At 42.0% G+C, this 19,971-nt stretch overlaps 1 protein-coding gene across 3 annotated transcripts in view; it reads left to right on the forward strand.

The window, feature by feature from the left end:
• Positions 1-19,971, forward strand: part of map4k5 (mitogen-activated protein kinase kinase kinase kinase 5) — a 173,643-nt gene that overhangs the window by 19,596 nt on the left and 134,076 nt on the right. Inside the window, exon 3 of one of the 3 annotated variants that reach the window (XM_039742141.1) lies at positions 15,313-15,370. The exons of the other annotated variants lie outside the window; for them this stretch is intronic. Coding sequence (XP_039598075.1) covers positions 15,313-15,370 — 58 coding nt within the window. The remainder of the gene's footprint in view (positions 1-15,312; positions 15,371-19,971) is intronic. 3 annotated transcript variants of the gene reach the window in all.

A 19,971-nucleotide genomic window follows, 5' to 3' on the forward strand; every position in this document is an offset into this window, starting at 1 on the left:
TTTATTTCCATCATTCAAAGTAACAAAATACCAAAAAAATAAGAAGGGCCTGAAGTAAAAGTTTGGGCACCCGACATGGTCATCACTTAGTAACACCCCCTTTGGTAGGTAGCCAGCTAAGAGACTTTCAGTTCTTACTTGGGGTATTTTCACCCATTCGTCCTTGCAAAAGGCATGCACCGGTCTTTTTGAGATCTATCCACAGATTTTTCAGTGATGTTTAGGACTGTGAGGGCTATTGCAAAACTGTCAGATTGCACCTCTTGAGGCATTCCATTGTAGATGTTGAGGTGTGTTTTGGATCATTATCTTGTTGTAGGACCCATCCTTTTTTAATTTAACGTTTTTATAGATGGTGTGATATTTGCTGGTATTTATTTTAATCCATTCTTCCCTCTACCAATGGCACGGTCTCTGTGCCACTTTTTGCAACACATACCCAAAGCATGATTGATCCACCCCTGTGCTTACCGGTAATAGTTGGAGAGGTGTTCTGTTAATGGAATTCACCACCCTTTTTTTCTTCAAACATACCTTTGCACATTGTGGCCAAAAAGTTATATTTTTACATTATCAGTCCACAGAATTTGTGTCCGAAATGTATCAGGCTTGTTTAGATGTTAATTTGCAAACTTCAGGCGCTGAATATTGTGGCTAGGACATAGGAATGGTTTTCTTCTGCTGATTTTAACATAAAGGTTATATTTGTTCAGGTGTCTCTGCACTGTAGAACAGTGCACCACCGCACCAGATTCTGCTAAATATTCCTAATAGTCTTATGAAGTAACACAAGGGGTTTTACTTGCCTTTCAAGCAACCCAACGAGTAGTTCTTTCAGAACGTTTTCTTAGTCTTCCATACCTCAACTTGACCTCCACCTTTCTTGCTAACTGCCATTTCATAATTACATTATGAACTCAGGAAACGGCTACCTGAAAACACTTTGCTATCTTCTTAGCCTTCTCTTGCTTTGTGAGCATCAATTATTTTATTTTTCAAAGTACTAGGCATCTGTTTAGAGGAGCCAATGGCCCAAGATTGTAGGGACAAGGCCATTTGCATCACCTGGGGTTTCCTAACAATGACTGTGAACAACCCATAACCCTAACAAGCTAATTAAGGTTTGAGACCTCAAATTTGTTGTTGCCCAAACTTTTGAGTGGTACTCCTTTTTTTATTGTACAATTGTACAGAACAAATACAATACACTAATCTTGCACAAAAAGATGAAAAGAAATGTGTTATCTTTAACTTTATGCCTTTTGGTGATCAGGTCTTCTTCTGCTCACTTAACTGCTCAGAGGAGCAGACATTTTAAGGAAGGGTGCCCATATAGTGCATGTCACTGTATATACAGACAAGGCAGGCGATGAATCAAAAACCTATAATGAAGCAGGGGTCAAAACCAGAAAAGAACATAATCTATCACCAAAACCAAAATGCTAGACACTGATCAATGTCAAAAGAAGAATTACAAAAAGAACCCTAATAAAGTTACTATCCCAGATAAAGTATTTGTTTCTGTTGAATGCACAATTTTGGATGCCTCCTAACACACATCGACTTTGCAACTTCCCAGAATGAATCTCTAACAACAATATGTCGTATCATGACAACCATGTCATAAAATGGCATTACCTACAGAAAAGTATAACTTAGAACTTAATGTAGTATTGATCCAGAGACTCACAATACTCAATATAACTAGAAAGTCAAACCCATGATTTGTACAACAACCAAGAAAATCTAACTAACTGCAGAAAAAAATTTTTAGCCACTAAAAAAACTAATAATGGTTCCTGATTCATAACATAGGGAGACTGGTGGAAGCTAGCAGACAAAAAAAGTCTGAAAAAACATTTCTACACAAAAAGCAGAAATAAATCAATTTGTAGTCCATGGCAACCAGATAGAAGATATTTGTTTAAAAACCTTACTTTGATTGAATTATTTAATGTTTTGATGGGAAATTGTTTATACATTTTTTTAATAAAGAACATTTTTCTGTCCCACAATGTTCATTCACCCTGACTTTGATCAACACTCTAAACACTGTGTCTTCTTATCACCATGACTGGGCCAAAGGGATCTCCGGGATTTCCATGTGAATTTTGTGGTGATTCTTGAAGGTGTAATTATTAAGTCTTTTTGGGTGGCATATTGATTTTTGACTTTCTGATTCTTGGCAGTGCTTAACATTATTTTTTAATTGTTCATGAGGATTATAATTCTTTTCATTTTATGTGTTACTAAATGTAATTTTTACAAAAGTGCTATGGTAGGCAAGTTAAGACTCTTCCTTTTAAGCAAATGGTAAACTGAGCTAATACTGCTGTGAAGACTGTCTTGATAAATTGTTCAGTTAGCTGTGGTGGTCTTTTCAGTATTATCCCAACTAGAACAACTAGTGATTTAAAGTAACGCTAATGCTGCTCAAAAAAGTATTGAAATTAATGTCCCCAAAAGTTTAAACAGAAGGCATAGTGTAACTAAGGTATGTGAGCATGAAAACATTCTCTCTCAGGTTGGGTCTAGAGAAATGCATACAAAGTAGACTCACACAGATCTTTCTATTTTTTCTATTCTTTTTCATTTGCTTTTTATGATTTTGTCAGTTGTGTTTGTGGCAACATTTTTATATTTATTAGTGTCTTTTTACTAGGCTTGGAAGTTCATTATTGCTTCACAGTTAAACAAACTGTGGAAATTCAGTACTGTTGCTGCTCTCCCTAGGAATAGGCTCCCTGTAAAGATTACAGCAAGAGTACAGTGTGCAATGAAGAAGCAGATGGAACAGAACCTTGGGATAGCAGCAGAGATCCTGTAGAAATCTCTTAAACTTGCCAAAGAATCAGTCTTTTTGTCCATTATAAGAAAATAATTGAACAAGAATAGTATTTATGGAAGGACTCCACAGGGGAAACCACTGCTGTCCACGAGAAACACGATTACACATCTGTAGCTTGAATTTTCCACAGTGTGTCTAGGACAGTGTCCTGTGGCTAGATGAGACATAAGTTGAACTATGTGGCAGTAGTGTGTAACACAATGTTTGCTGAGGAAAAAGAATGTCACTTAAACACTAGAACTTCATCCTACTCAAGAACCATGGTGAATGAAGTATCATGGTTTGAAGCTTCTTTGATGCCTGTGCTTTCTATTATAGAGAGAAGTCAATTCAGAATTTTTTCAGGAAAGTTTACAATAAGAGTATTATGGTAGCACTCCCACCACCTGAAGCGTCAGAGAAGTTGGGTGATGCAAAAAGTCAATAATCCAAAATCTGAAACCAGGCCACAATCCAATTGTCATGCAATGGCATTACTTGAAGAGAATTATTCATGCAAAGAGTCCAAGCAATATAAAAAAAAAAAGTATATTATAAGGAGCAGTGCTCTGAAATTTGTGTCTAATCAGTATCTAAAGTATATGTTTGATGAAAGCTATTGTTGCTGAAGTTTGATCAACCAAGTTGCACTTTAAGTTTTTAAATAATGTATTCAGTTTTGATAATGGGACATGGTGTATTATTTAGTTGAAGCAGATTTTCTATGTCTGTGATTTATTTGAAGATCACATTACATTTTATGAGTACTGTAATTGAAACGTAAATCCAGGTACATGATCTTTGCCACAGTTGATGCCACAATTACATTACTAGAGAATCCTAAAGTGGTCATTGAGAGGCTCAAAAGTTTTTTTTTTTTTAATAAAATGAACGCACCAATTTTTATATATTTGCTCTGCTTGACCACATTTTGTATTGAATATTCATACATAGAGATACACACACAATATATATATATATATGTGTGCAATACTCTTCTTTATATACAGTAACTTGCAGAAATATTTAGATAATTGTAAAGATTTTAAATACCATCTGATTACACATGATGATTATATGTAATACATGCTCTGATTGGGTAGCTTCTAAGCCATCTGCCAATAGCGTCCCTTGTATGAAATCAACTGGGCAAACAAACTGAGGAAGCATGTACCATAAATTAAAAGACCCATTGTCCAGAAATCCACGAACCAGCGAAAAATCCGTGATATATATTTAGATATGCTTACATTTAAAATCCGCGATGGAGTGAAGCCGCGAAAGTCGAAGCGCGATAGAGAGAGGGATCACTGTGTGTGTGTGTGTGTGTGTATGTATGTATGTGTGTGTGTATATATATATATATGTATTGTCACGCACGCGCGTAGGTAGGAGGCCGCGGATTGATTCGATAGCACCTGGGAAACCACTCGCCCCAGGGAATGGTGGGGTATTAACTTTCTCCCTCTGCTTCCTCATAGAAAGAAAGACCTTCCTGCACCATAGGCCTGGATTGACCGCAGTGCGATACTTCCGCCCTTCCTCCGCCATCTTGCCCTGACGTCATCCTTCCCATCCTCCCTTGCGGTCCTTCCCGACATTCCTCCACTTCCGGCTCCTCCCCAATAAAATGGCGCGACGCCAGGAGTCGGCGCGCGATATGAACTGTTTTGTTTGTAATTTTGACCAGTTTTTGAGTGTGTGTACAATATACGGGGCCGGAAAACCCCAACCCTTGCTACTGTCTCCTCGGTCCTTTACAAGTGGCGTAGTCGGCAGGATAGAGAGATCCCGGAATGACGGAGGGACAGGACCTGAACACCGTGCTGCAGGAATGAACGCCAGCTCCAGGCCCTGCAGCAAGCGCAAGCCGCTACCACCCGGGAGCTGGAGGCCACGAGGCCAGGTTAGTGGAAGCCCAACGGCGAGACCAGACCCGCCCAGGCAGCCGCCTCCTCCTATGGTACCGATGGGCCCTTCGGAGGACGTCGATGCCTACCTGGGCATGTTTGAGAGGACGGCCACCCGGAACGAGTGGCAGCGGTCCGTGGGCGTCCATCTTGGCGCCATACCTGAAGGGACCCGCGCTGCGGGCCTATTATGACCTCCCTGAGGAGGAGGCCGCTAATTACGACCTCCTCAAGCCCGAAATACTGGCCCGCTACGGCATTAGCCCGGGCCAGCAGGCGGCGAATGGCGGAACTGGGTCTTTGACCCCGAAAAGCCCGCTCGCGCCCAGGCGTTCGAAGTTCTGGGGCAAGATGGGGCGCTGGCTACGGCCAGAGAGCCCCGACGGGCGGAAAGTGGTCGAGGGGTGGCCTGTGAAGGCCTGGTCAATGCGATGCCCAGTTCCCTCGCCCAGCAGGTCCGGGGACACGCCTATCAGAACATGTCGGGCCTCCTCGACGCCCTGGAGCGCCAGTTGGCGGTCCTCCGACTTGGGGGTCAGAAAAGCCTGCTCGCGGGAACCGCAGGGACGGGCGGCCACCCCGAGCCCCTCGACGCTGCAGAAGCGCCAGCCAGAGCCAGAGAGGCCGGGTCCGCCGCTGTTTCAAGTGTGGCGAGACCGCCACCTGCTGCCAAACTGCCCCATCACATCGCCCGGAGCCTATGGACTGCAGCTGGACATCATCGGAGAGGTATTGTACCCGCCGCATCCCTTGGCGAGTCCGAATACGGAGTGGTGTTGCTAAATGGGCACGCCGTGGTGGCTTTGTTTGATTCCGCAGCAACATTACCATTGTTGCTCGCCGTTTGCCTTACCGCAACAGTGGTTAAAACAGCATTTGTTGGTTACCTGTGTGCATGGGGGACTAGGTCATATCGCTCCGCTCACTGCTATGTTACCTGGAAGGGGGAACCAATCCAAATGACGGTCGCTGTGTTACCTGACCCCCCCTTCCCAGTGATTCTGGGACAAGACTGGTCTAAAAGAATCAGCGGTAAGCCATTCGCCTCCCGGGCCTCGTTGGATCTTGTCATGAGGGGAAAAGGCACCCCTCCCGCGGCCTCCACGCCGTGCACAAGGGCAGGCCCTATGGGCGCTGGTGTCTCGGGGGACCTTTCCGTGGCTACGGACCTTGACCCGAAGATTCCGCGGAGAAGGGACTAGCCAGGAACTCTTCCCGGCCCAGGCCCCAAGACCCTCCTCGGCGCCTGGACCATCAATTTCGTCCACGCCGCCTCCTTTAAGAGGGAGCAGTGGAATGATGACTCCCGCGCTTTGCCCGAATGCGATCGTTCTGCCTAACAGCTCAACAGCGGACGGATCCACACCGCTGGAACCCTTCTTTGTCCTTGAGAATGATCTGTTGTACCGGTGGCTACCCATGAGGGCGAGGTGCGGAAGTTGTTGCTAATTCAGCGCACCTTCCGGGCGGAGATATGCGAGTTGGCACATGCTCACCTCCTAGGCCCACCTCGGGCGAAAAACACTGGAGAGGATTAAGCTCCGCTTTTACTGGCCTGGGATCAATGAGGAGGTCCGGGCGGTTCTGTCAATCCTGTCCGAGTGCCAGACCCGCCAGATTCCTAGGAGGGACCGTGCTCCTCTAGTCCCTATTCCCCTCGTGGACATCCCCTTTGAAAGGATAGGGGTCGATTTGGTGGGACCCTGGAGCCCTCAACCCGTGGCCACAAGTATATCCTAGTCATGGTGGACTATGCCACCCGGTACCCAGAGGCGGTTCCCCGCGCCCGCTAATACTAAAAGCATCGCGGGAACTGGTTAATTTGTTTTCAGCGTGGGCATACCCAAGGAGGTCCTCACGGACCAGGGTACGCCTTCACTTCGGATACGCTCAAGGAGGTAGCCAAATTACTGCAGATAAAGCACCTGAAAGCGCCAGTCTATCACCCGCAAACTGACGGGTTGGTCGAACGATTTAATCAGACGCTTAAGCAGATGCTCCGCAAGGTAGTCAGCGCGACGGCAGGAACTGGGACCAGCTCCTCCCGCCGTGCTTTTGCCTACCGGAGGTACCCCAGGCCTCTACAGGCTTCTCCCCTTTGAATTACTATACGGGCGACAACCCCGGGGAATCCTCGACATCCTAAAAGAAGGCTGGGAGGCCGAGGCTCTTCCCTCCTCTAACATTTTGAGTACGTGGCGCAACTGCGCGACCGACTCACAAAGATCAGGCCCCTCCTAAAAGAGCACGCGACTCGTGCGCAAGCAGCGCAGGCCCGTGTTACAACCGCAACTCCGTCCTCAGGGAGTTCCGCCTGGGACCGAAGTTATGGTGCTCGCCCCGACCTCCCACTCGAAGCTGCTCGCCACTGGCAAGGGCCTTACGAGGTTAAGGAGAGAAAGGACTCGCCGACTATTTGGTGAAACAGCCCAATGCCGTCGAAAGTGAGAGGATCTATCATGTCAACCTGTTAAAGCCCTGAGAGATAGAGAGGAGCTCCCAGCTCCCGTAGGTCACTCTCCCTTTTCGCAAGCACAACTGCCCTTAACCTCGGCGAAGAGCTGACCCCCAAGCAGCGGCAGGAGTTAGCCCAAACACTCCGAGCCATCCCGAGGTAGTGAGCGAGTCACCCGCCGGACCGCGCTGATTGAGCACGATATAGTCACGGAGCCCGGGGTAATCGTCCGGGAGAGGCCCTACCGACTCCCGGAGGCAAAACGCGCAGAGGTCGAACTGGAGGTGAAACGTATGTTGGACATGGACATAATTGAAGAGAGCCATAGTCCCTGGTCCAGCCCTATTGTCCTCGTCTCCAAGCCAGACGGCTCCTGGAGGTTCTGTAATGACTTTAGACGCCTGAATCAGATCTCCAAGTTCGATGCCTACCCCATGCCCCGCATTGACGACCTCCTTGAGCGGCTGGGTACGGCTCGATATCTGACTACCCTTGACATGACAAAAGGGTATTGGCAAATTCCTTTAACGGCATCCGCAAAGGAGAAAACGGCCTTTAGCACCCCTAGCGGGCACTGGCAGTACAAGGTCCTCCCATTTGGGCTGCACGGGCCCGGCGACCTTCCAACGCCTGGTAGATAGAGTGCTGAAGCCCCACCAGTCCTATAGCGCCGCTTACCTGGATGACGTTGTCATCTATTCCGCACCTGGGAGGAGCATCTACTGCAGGTCGCAGCTGTCCTCCTAACACTGGCTAAAGCCGCCTCCGCATAAACCCCGGAAGTGTTTTTGGATTAAAGGAGGCCAAATATTTAGGCTACCTCGTGGGACAAGGACAGGTGCGCCACAGAGCTCCAAAGTTAAAGACATCTTAGAATGGCCCGTCCGAGTACCAAGAAACAGGTGCAGGCTTTCTTGGGGCTTGCGGGTTACTACCGCCGGTTTGTTCCCGTTTCTCGAAGAGCAGCACCCTTGACTGACCTGACAAAAAAGGGCGCTCCCCTATACGTGGTGTGGACCGACAAAGCAGAACACGCGTTCAGTGACCTAAAGAAGGCCCTAACGCCGGCACCTGTGTTACGGACGCCGATTTTGGGCTCCCGCTTATTCTCCAGACCGACGCCGGACACAGGCCTGGGTGCCGTGCTGAGCCAAAGCGCCGATGGTGTCGAGCACCCTGTGATGTACCTTAGCCGAAACTGATGGACCGGAGACCCGTGCGCTGCAGTGGAGAGGGAGGCCTTGGCCATTAAGTGGGCAGTGACCCACCTCCGTACTACCTGCTGGGTCGCGAATTCGCTCTGGTGACTGATCACGCTGCACTTCAGTGGATGTCCCTACACAAAGAGTCGAATCCGCGGGTCACCAGGTGGTTCCTGGACTTACAGCCGTATAAGTTCACTGTCACTTATCGGCGGGCACCCTTCAGGCCAATGCCGATGCCCTCTCTCGTATTCACGACCTCTCGGTTAGGTCCGCCCGACCTGACGGTCCTGGGCTAAGGGGGATCGTGTCACGCGCGCAGTAGGAGGCAGCGGATTGATTCGATAGCACCTGGGAAACCACTCGCCAGGGAATGGTGGGGTATTAACTTTCTCCCTCTGCTTCCTCATAGAAAGAAAGACCTTCCTGCACCATAGGCCTGGATTGACCGCAGTCGGATACTTCCGCCCTTCCTCCGCCATCTTGCCCTGACGTCATCCTTCCCATCCTCCCTTGCGGTCCTTCCCGACATTCCTCCACTTCCGCTCCTCCCCAATAAAATGGACGCCAGGAGTCGGCGTCGCGCATTATGAACTGTTTTGTTTATAATTTTGACCTGTTTTTCTTTGTGTGTACAATATACGGGGCCGGAAAACCCCAACCCTTGCTACTGTCTCCTCGGTCCTTTACAATATATATATATATATATATATATATATATATATATATATATATACACTCACCTAAAGGATTATTAGGAACACCTGTACAATTTCTCATTAATGCAATTATCTAATCGACCAATCACATGGCAGTTGCTTCAGTGCATTTAGGGGTGTGGTCCTGGTCAAGACAATCTACTGAACTCCAAACTGAATGGGAAAGAGAGACGATTTAAGCAATTTTGAGCATGGCATGGTTGTTGGTGCCAGACGGGCCAGTCTGAGTATTTCACAATCTGCTCAGTTACTGGGATTTTCACGCACAGCCATTTCTAGGGTTTACAAAGAATGGTGTGAAAAGGGAAAACATCCAGTATGCGGCAGTCCTGTGGGCTTAAAATGCCTTGTTGATGCTAGAGGTCAGAGGAGAATGGGTCGACTGATTCAAGCTGATAGAAGAGCAACTTTGACTGAAATAACCACTCGTTACAACCGAGGTATGCAGCAAAGCATTTGTGAAGCCGCAACACGCACAACCTTGAGGCGGATGGGCTACAACAGCAGAAGACCCCACCGGGTACCACTCATCTCCACTACAAATAGGAAAAAGAGGCTACAATTTGCACGAGCTCACCAAAATTGGACAGTTGAAGACTGGAAAAATGTTGCCTGGTCTGATGAGTCTCGATTTCTGTTGAGACATTCAAATGGTAAAGTCAGAATTTGGCGCAAACAGAATGAGAACATGGATCCATCATGCCTTGTTACCACTGTACAGGCTGGTGGTGGTGGTGTAATGGTGTGGGGGTTGTTTTCTTGGCACACTTTAGGCCCCTTAGTGCCAGTTGGGCATTGTTTAAATGCCACGGGCTACCTGAGCATTGTTTCTGACCATGTCCATCCCTTCATGACCACCATGTACCCATCCTATGATAGCTACTTCCAGCAGGATAATGCACCATGTCACAAAGCTCGAATTATTTCAAATTGGTTTCTTGAACATGACAATGAGTTCACTGTACTAAAATGGCCCCACAGTCACCAGATCTCAACCCAATAGAGCATCTTTGGGATGTGGTGGAACGGGAGCTTCGTGCTCTGGATGTGCATCCCACAAATCTCCATCAACTGCAAGATGCTATCCTATCAATATGGGCCAACATTTCTAAAGAATGCTTTCAGCACCTTGTTGAATCAATGCCACGTAGAATTAAGGCAGTTCTGAAGGCGAAAGGGGGTCAAACACCGTATTAGTATGGTGGTCCTAATAATCCTTAAGATAATAACGTAAGATGATTGTTAATGTAATTGTTTTGTCATTCATTTGAGTGTTGTTGTCATATCTATCTATCTATTTATATTATATATATATATATATATATATATATATATATATATATATATATATATATATATATATATATATATAATCAAAATACCTGCGATTGGCAGCGGAGAAGTAAAAAGAAAAGGAAACATTTTAATAATAACGTAACATGATTGACAATGTAATTGTTTTGTCATTGTCATATATACATATATATACATATACATATATACACATACTGTATATATACACACACATATATATACATACTGTATATACAACATATACATATCTACATATATACTGTATATACACATATATATACAAATCTACATATATATATCTACATATATATATATTGGGGTGGGACTCGATTAAAAAAATTAATCCAATTAATTAGAGGCTGTGTTAGAATTAATCTTGATTAATCGTATGTAATCGACACGTAAATTTGCCCCAAATCGCAAATGTTTTTTTTTTTTAATTTAAAACAGTTTTAGTGGGCTTACAGAATCAAATAATAGACATGGACATGAATATTGTAAACTGAAGCTGTTTTAATTTCTGAAAAAAAAAGCTTTTAAACTGCATTTGAATTCAAAACAGAAACAAAAATATCATCCCTGGTTAAAATTGGGCAGACTTAAAAATAAAGTGGTAGTTTAAGTACTTTAAGTACATTTTCAGAATAGTATTGTCTTTAAATAATAATAACCAAAATTTCAACATAAAGTGCAGTTTTCTTCTTAAAAAATAAGTCAGAAACATAAAAGGTAATTTGACCAGCTTAATCTTTAAACTCTGAGTAACCTTAGCCAAAATTATTTTGTACATTAGGCTAAAACAGTGTGATCATTGAACATTTTGTAATTAGATGTATTTAGAATTACTAACGGTCACGGAAGTCCAATGATCCCCAGTAAGAGCCACAAAGTCTGCTTTCTGTAATGCATCTAATTTTTCTTGCTTTTCAGTGTGCACAAAACCATGATTTTATCAAGGCTTCGCTCGGGTAGTCGAAATGATCAGTCGTAGGAACGCGCTTTATTCCGACTCTAACATTTTTGTAGCTGTGATGTGTGCATCAGTGTAATGGATGTACCAGGAAATCATGCATTGACAAAAGTTCCCGCTTGCTTGGAATTGAAAGTGTGATTAAATGCGTTATTTTTAACGCGTTATGGAGTACATGCATCGAAGCTTCTCAGCTGTGCTTGTGCTAAGAAAGGGAAAATTTTAAAAATAACGTAACATGATTCTGCTAACCTAATATTTTTTCATACGTCCCAAACCAAGGAGATGAAAGGTAAAATGAATCAGGTAGCATGCGTGTACATAGTCAGTACACCCCTCTCGAATCGAACCTCGAATGTCGCGCGTAGAGGCGAAGACTCTACAATTAGCCACAGCGTGTGGCAGCGCTAAAGTGGCTTGTCTATGCTAAAGTATGTATTGTAGATCCGGTATATATATATATATATATATATATATATATATATATATATATATATATATATATATATATATATATATATATATGTATATGTATATATATATATATATATATATATATATATATATATATGTATATATATATATATATATATATATATGTATATATATATATATGTATATATATATATATATATATATATATATATATGTGTATATATATATATATATGTGTATATATATATATATATATATATGTATGTGTATATATATATATGTATATATATATATATATATGTATGTATATATATATGTATATATATATAGTGTACAGCAGTGGAGAAGTAGAAGTTATGAAAAGAAAAGGGAACATTTTAAAAATAACGAACATGATTGTCAATATACAGTAATTGTTTTGTGAGTGTTATTGAATGTTGCTGTCATCAAGGATTTGATTATCATTATTTCTTTCAATCAGGCTCAGATTTGTAGGATGTGTTCAAGTTACATTCCGTGTTTGTCAATCGTTGTAAAGATAAGAGGTTTCATTCATCGATTAGTTCCTTACTGCATCAATAAACAGCTCGTCTTCCTTTTATCTGTGATGTGACAAACTGCATGCACGGGTTTTTTTACACTGTCTTCCTTTAGCAGGACATTCACTTTTTCCACCGTGTGCTTTGTTTCCGCAGTAGCTGCACTTATGAATATGATTGTATGTATAAGACGCCTTCATATTTTTTTGCTGCCTTCTCAATTGTGTAATTCGGTTTTGTTCAGCACTCTTTGGAACTGTTGCTTTTGTCTGCGCATTGCGTCAGTTCACGTGAGCCGCTTGGTGTTCTTGCATCGAAGGTTCCCAGCTGTACTGGTGCCATCTCGTAATGTCAGCTAAGACCCGCACTTAAAAGTTTCTCTCGCGGTTTCAATGAGTTTGTGCCAAACACCACCCTGACCATCTCATCTTCCTCTGCATAAGCACAGTCCTTCACCCGTGAACATTTACCGCAGTGTTTGTATTGGATTGCCGCTGATGGGCGGCCTTATATGGGCAGGCACTAAATTACAAACGCTAGTGGCAGCCTGTCTATGAACTTAATTTAATATAAACTTACGGTTCACGCCGTGCTTTGTTTCCGCAGTAGCTGTACTTATGAATATGCTTGTATGCATCATTTGCTTCATAATGTTTTTCTGCCTTCTCAATTGTGAAATGGCGTTTTGTGCTCATCGCTGTTTGGAATCTTCCTTGTTCTCTACGTACTTACGTAGGAGGCTTGATGATGTCACACGAAACTAGCTTCCAGTTATGACCCTTATGCGTAGAATTTCGAAATGAAACCTGCCCAACTTTTGTAAGTAAGCTGTAAGGAATAAGCCTGCCAAATTTCAGCCTTCTACCTACACGGGAAGTTGGAGAATTAGTGATGAGTCAGTGAGTCAGTGAGTGAGTGAGTGAGGGCTTTGCCTTTTATTAGTATAGATTATATATATATATATATATATATATATATATATATATATAAGGGCAGTCTGTCTGTCGCACAAAAATGCTCAAACCACTAGGTCTTGATCTTTGACCTTTGTCTTTATCATGAACTTATGACATGAGATGCTCAACATGACCCAAACTCTGGAGGTACGGGCTACGTTGCTGATGTAATTAAGCTTTGGGTCCTATTCATGGCAAGTGCCAGCACAGCCATGCATTCTAGCTGACAGGAAAATAACAGCAGCACACACATGCTACATAGCTGACACATAAAATGCGTTGTCCTCTGCTAAAAGTGAAGCTTATTGCAAAGACTAACTGACCCTTTTCATTGCAAAAGTAAGTCGTACATTTCAAGTGCAGCAGAAAGTCGTGTGTGACCAAAGATCTGGAGATGCTGGCTTCCTCTGCAACGTTACTGGGCTTTGGGTCCTTCTCATGGCAAGCAGTGGTGCAGGTGATAGGAAAAGGACAATGGGGACAGCTAATGACAGTGAAGCATATTACACAAGCCAACTGATAGTATCACAAATACAAATCCTACACTTCAAGTGCAAAAGACCATCATATGCGTCATTAGGATAACAGCAAAGGTGGTGGCACCCATGGCAGAGTGACCAGGGGTGCTGTTTTTTGTAAGAAGCAATTGAACCAGCTTTCTTCAAAATCCAGAGGACCTAGCTTTATGCATAGTTTGTGTTTTTTTTGGCAGTAACCTTTTCCAGTCTGCTCTGGTTTTCTCCCACATTTTTGTATTTTGCCAGCAGATTAGAATTAAAGAATGCAAAACAGAATAAATTCAGCAGACAGTTGATGGTTAACTGTTAATGGAATGTACATATTTGTCAGATGTAATGTTGTGGTTAAAAAGGTCAGTTTTAATATATCCAAATAAAGCAATAATGGATTTAAACTGTAAGAGGCTTTCAGTTTTAACTTTATCAACCAAATAGCTTCACACTAAAACTTTAGCAATGTGGCAGCCTCTGAGCAAGATGCATGCCTGTCGATAACTGTACTGCGGAGTAGAATAATAAAGATAAACCGGGGGTTAACACAAAAATCGTCAAGAATGATGCAACTTAACAACTTTGTAAGTTAGTAGCAGAGTTTCATGTCTGCACATAGCAGAAATCCAGATTAGGGGTACAAGTGTAGGATTGATGAGGTTAGAGTCTGTCTCTTTTGTGTAATTGATCAAACAGTCTCTTCTGGATGGTTGGATTTCCAACTTCCTCTAATTAAGTGCAGCTAGATTAGACTCCTGGTAATTTTGACCAGGTTTGGTAAAATGTAAATGGTATCCCTGCATTTGTAATAGATTTTTAGATATCAGTTCCCTCTGTTTTAAGTAATAATAAACTTTAAGTGCTAGTAGTCTTAAACTGGTCAATGTTATTTCTCACAATGGTTGGTAAATTATAAGCTTAAAGATATTTTTCAAAACATATCACTTATATTTTTTGTTAAAGCCTTTCATATGTACTGTATATTTTTATAACCAATATCAGGATCACCTGACATTGAAGTAAGTTTAATTGGGTTTTAAAAAATAATTGGACGTATATTCTATAGTTTTTATCTATTTAATGTTTGGTGACTATTTCTGATTAGTCACTGACTCAAACAAAATATGCAAATATGTTAAATGTAATGTAATGTACTTGACAAAACCAGCTACGTTTAAGTATTGATTGTTCAACAACTGATGCATACTAGCTGTCTTTTTTATTTTTTTTAAGTATGAGCTTAAGCTTTTGCAAAGCTAGTGGTGAACCACAAGTACAATTAATGTTTTGCTCCACTTAGGTGTGGTGTGAAAGCATGGTTTGGTACAAAGTGCCATAGCAATTTAAAATGAAGGTCAGTGTAGATCCCACCAAAAAACAGTGGCCACTTTAGCTGTTTATCAAGTACTTGAATGCGTATTTTGGAATTCTTCACACTTAAGAAGTTAGATTCAGCTGTTTCTTTTCTATTCTCAGGCACGAAACATACATTCTGGAGACTTGGCAGCAGTTAAGATAATCAAGTTGGAACCAGGTAAAAACCTATTTATATAATTGAATTGTATATTAACACGTGTCCCCATGGTTTACAATCATACATTGATCATTGCACAGATGTCCATTATGATAGGAGTTGAGTTTTTAACAAGCACAAGTGCTTTATAGTATTTTGTTTATGTTGGCCTGCTGTTTTTCTTTTTGGTAATCTGCTAAACCCAGACATGTGTGAATAATTTATAAAAGGTAAAAAAGTAAACCTCTGTACCATCCAGGTGCTTAAGCTACATTGACAAGTGATAGAATTTTATGAAAACTAACTACTATTTTAATTTCATGCTTCCCCTAAATTATGATTAGCTGCTTTACAAAAATTCGGGTAAACAAAGAAAGTAATTTAATACTTGCATTATTTTATTAAACTTAATGAAACTGAATTTTCATGATTGCAAAGAGCAAGTCAAGGGTGATTATCGCTTTGTGTTCCTCAAGCACCAATACCTGATAATCTTCGTAATCATTTCAAGCACACATTGCTAGACGGTTCGGAATGGAGAAGGGCTATATGTTTGAGACAGAGCTGCATGTAAATGATGCAAAATCACAGTCTTAAGTCATTCTTATTACTGACTAGCAAAATACCCGCGCTTCGCATCGGCGAAGTACTGCCTTAAAATTTTTATTAAGAAGAAAATGAAACCTTTGTAAACTGAGGGAAAATATACCAATAATTATTTGTTAAGGATCTCTTTGTATAACACATTGTCAGTTCGGCCCTCCAGTTGTAATATGACCAAGCTGTGCGCTGAGCTTACTCTTGAGCATGCAACATACAGTTGGCCATGTGAAAAGTAATCTTGTCTCAAATCTCACAGCTTGGATTGCTGATGTCATAATCGGTTTGAGTTTCATGGTTTGTTTCAATTACGACAGTATTTGCAGGACTTGTTGTGTTGAAGTGACATTCGGCATCTGTCAAGCGTTGTAAGCACACAACCGGTTTCAGTGATAACTTCACATCCAGTTTTTGAGAGTTTAAACATTCATAAACATCAAAGTGTCCACTACTGAAATCGTCACCTGTGAATCTAAGATGTTTAAGAGGCATTGGCGGTTGTCGAAAGGTGTAAAATATTTGGCCATTTTGGTACACTTGAAAGCGACAACCGAACAATTCACCGGCAGCCATCAACTCACATGCAGAACCATAGGTGAAGGGCTTAAACATTTCACTCTTTTATAGTGCTCCTGTGTAGTATAATTATCTCCTGTACGTCATCAGTCCACACCTTGAACCTGTCCCAGTCATTCAATACACAAGACACAATGTTCCTCCGGATATCAAGAGTGAGCCTGATATGGCCGTGCAATATGTAACAAAGAGAATGGAAAAGGTAGGTGCCATCTCTGGGAATGGAAACCACTCAGTAAGTGACAGTTCTTTGATCGATGGTGATCACCTCAATAGACATGTTAATGGGGGTACGGTTGGAACGATAAAGGGAATGGGTACCTGAACAATGTAAAGTAAGTCTAAAATACCTACACAATAACTATAATCATAATAAACGAACAATAAAACAGCGGAGAAGCCGTGGATTAAATAAAAAGGCTGTAGTTATCAGCAGGGAGACGTGAATCCTGTGGCAAAGCAAGGAAGGGAATGTAGAGACCGGAGCGACGGAGGGCCTTATATAGGCAGGCAGCCAACAACGTGGGAGGCGTTTGGATGGGGGACCCAACGCCGCCTCACACGGTGACCGAGCTGCAGGCTATGGACGTATATATGTACGTAAGTAGGATTCAGTTAGCGTTGGGAACCCACGTACCAAATTTTCGAAGATGGGCCCATAAGTAACAAAGACCGTTGGAAGTTTAATATGGCGGCCGACAGTGGCGTCATACCACTGAAATAAGTACGGAGAAGTAGTGTGTTAAAGAAGTAATGAAAAAGAAAAGGAAACATTTTGAAAATAACGTAACATGATTGTCAATGTAATCAATGTAATTGTTTTGTTACTGTTTTTATATATATATATATATATATATATATATATATATATATATATATATATATATATACAGTAATCCCTCGCTATATCGCGCTTCGACTTTCGCGGCTTCACTTTATCGCGGATTTTAAATGTAAGCATATCTAAATATATATCACGGATTTTTCGCTGGTTCTCGGATTTCACGGACAATGGTTTTTTAATTTAAAGTACATGCTTCTTCAGTTTGTTTGCCCAGTTGATTTCATACAAGGGCGCTATTGGCAGATGGCTGAGAAGCTACCCAATCAGAGCACGTAATACATATTAACTAAAACTCCTCAATGATATACAATGTGCTTCCCCGAGTGGATTGCTTGCTTTTCTCGGTCTTTCTCTGACATTCTCTGCGCCTGACGGAGGGGGTGTGAGCAGAGGGGCTGTTTGCCTGGAGGATATGGACGCTCCTCTAAGAAATGAAAGCACGTATTGATTTTTTGATTGTTTGCTTTAATCTCGCGCGCTCTCTCTCTGACGTTCTCTGTGCCTGACGGAGGGGCTGTTTGCACAGAGGCTGTTTGTTTAGAAGATACGGAGGCTACTCTAAAAAATGCTGAAAGACTTACCTTCACATTGCTCCCTTCTTTGCGGCTGCTTTATCGCGGTGCTCATACTTAAAAGCCCAACAGCACGTATTGATTTTTGATTGTTTGTTTTCTGTCACGCTCTCTATCTCTCTGACATTCTCTGCTCCTGACGCGCTTGCTTTGAAGAGAAGATATATTTGCATTCTTTTAATTGTGAGAAAGAACTGTCATCTCTGTCTTGTCATGGAGCACAGTTTAAACTTTTGACTAAAGGGTGTTATTTCATGTCTAGAGTGCTCTAATAATGTTAACACTGTGGGTGAGTTTATAAGGGCTTAAAATATATAAAAATAACCATACAAACATATGGTTTCTACTTCGCGGATTTTCATCTATCGCGGGGGGTTCTGGAATGCAACCCCGCGATCGAGGAGGGATTACTGTGTGTGTATATATATATATATATATATAGGCAGGCTATTCAGTATCAGTGCAATATGCTGCTTGTTAAAAGTTATAGTAATTTTATTTAGTCGACAGAAATATGTTTGGTAGGAATGAAAGGTAAATTTAATCAGCATTGCATAAATTTTTCTTCACCATAGAAATTTAAAGACTAAATTCAACTTACATTCCTACCAAAGATATTTCTGTTGACTAAATAGAACCTACTTATATCCAAATTCGAGCTATTGAGTTGTCACCTGCCTGGCTGAATAAGTCACCCTCGCTTCTTACTTTTTACCATTCATTTAATCATGGCTAGTCGCTAAAAAATTAGAACATGGAAGGAGGATTACACTGAGTATGGCTTTACCAAAACAATTATTGATGGCGAATAAAGTATCCATTATTCATAAAGCTTCAATTGGTGATCTGTTTTTCTGCGTTTTATATATATATATACTCCTGTAGCCACAATAAATGCCTTTATTTCATAGACAAACCAGGGATGAACAAGTTAATTTACTGCAGCCACAGCCGCGACACACATAAAAAACATCAATATTAACCCATAAAAATTATTTAGGAAAATCGCAGTATTTTACTCACCAAAAATTCGGATTATTTGTAAACAAAATCCATTGTCCTCTTTTTTTCCTCAAAAACAGTTCAATTACTCTGTCGTACGGATTATCTGTTGGCTTCAGTTCCATTAAAACCTCACTTTCTATCGCCATCAAAGCTAATGATGAAAGGCGAACCCGCCCTATGGCATTTCTGGCATAAGTTTGATTTCGCTTTAGGACTGAAAATTGCCGCTCGACAGAAGCAGTGCACACAGGAATGCTCACCACCAAATATACCAATGTGAACAGCTGCCCCATGCTCTCATTCAGATTTTTCTGATGAAGGAAGTCAAGGAGATCAGTGGGAGATTCTCCTGCAAAATCATCCATGGCATACATAACAGTCAGTTCTGTTTTTAGCCAAGACAGATCAAAAAGCGCTCCGTGGCTCTTGTGTTAAACTGAAGAAGGCTGCATGCGTGAAATTTTTCTTGTATTCCCAAACTTCTGGTGCTCAAGGGCGTGACAAACACCAGGTTTTCATGGTCTTGAAATCTGGTCTGTGTCTGGCAAATAATATTGTCCAGAATCCTGCCATGGAGTTGGCTGTAGTGCACGCGAGCGATCTTCGCCGGAGCGCTTTGCAGTGCGCTCAATGGCCTCGTGAGTTCCTCATATCGGCTTCTATCCAATCAATGGGTCTGAATACGGTGACGTTGCCATACGCCTGCTAGAGGGCCCTACTGACACCAACTCAAAATCTGATTGGTTGAAGCAAAAGGTTAATCGACATTTATTCTGTGTTAGAGTGCCTCCACAACAGATTGTAAAAGCCTCTCTGCCTGGCAACAAATGATGGCTGAAATGTGATTGGTTAAATGTTTTAATACTGAAACTCCGCCTCCCATGGCTATCGAGCTGCATTCTATTACAGTATATGAACGAAAATACGTTCCAGTTATGACCATTACACGAATTTCGAAATGAAACCTACCCAACTTTTGTAAGTAAGCTGTAAGGAATGAGCCTGCCCAATTTCAGCCTTCTACC

The sequence above is a fragment of the Polypterus senegalus genome, chromosome 18, assembly GCF_016835505.1.
Source record: "Polypterus senegalus isolate Bchr_013 chromosome 18, ASM1683550v1, whole genome shotgun sequence".
Taxonomy (NCBI): domain Eukaryota; kingdom Metazoa; phylum Chordata; class Cladistia; order Polypteriformes; family Polypteridae; genus Polypterus; species Polypterus senegalus.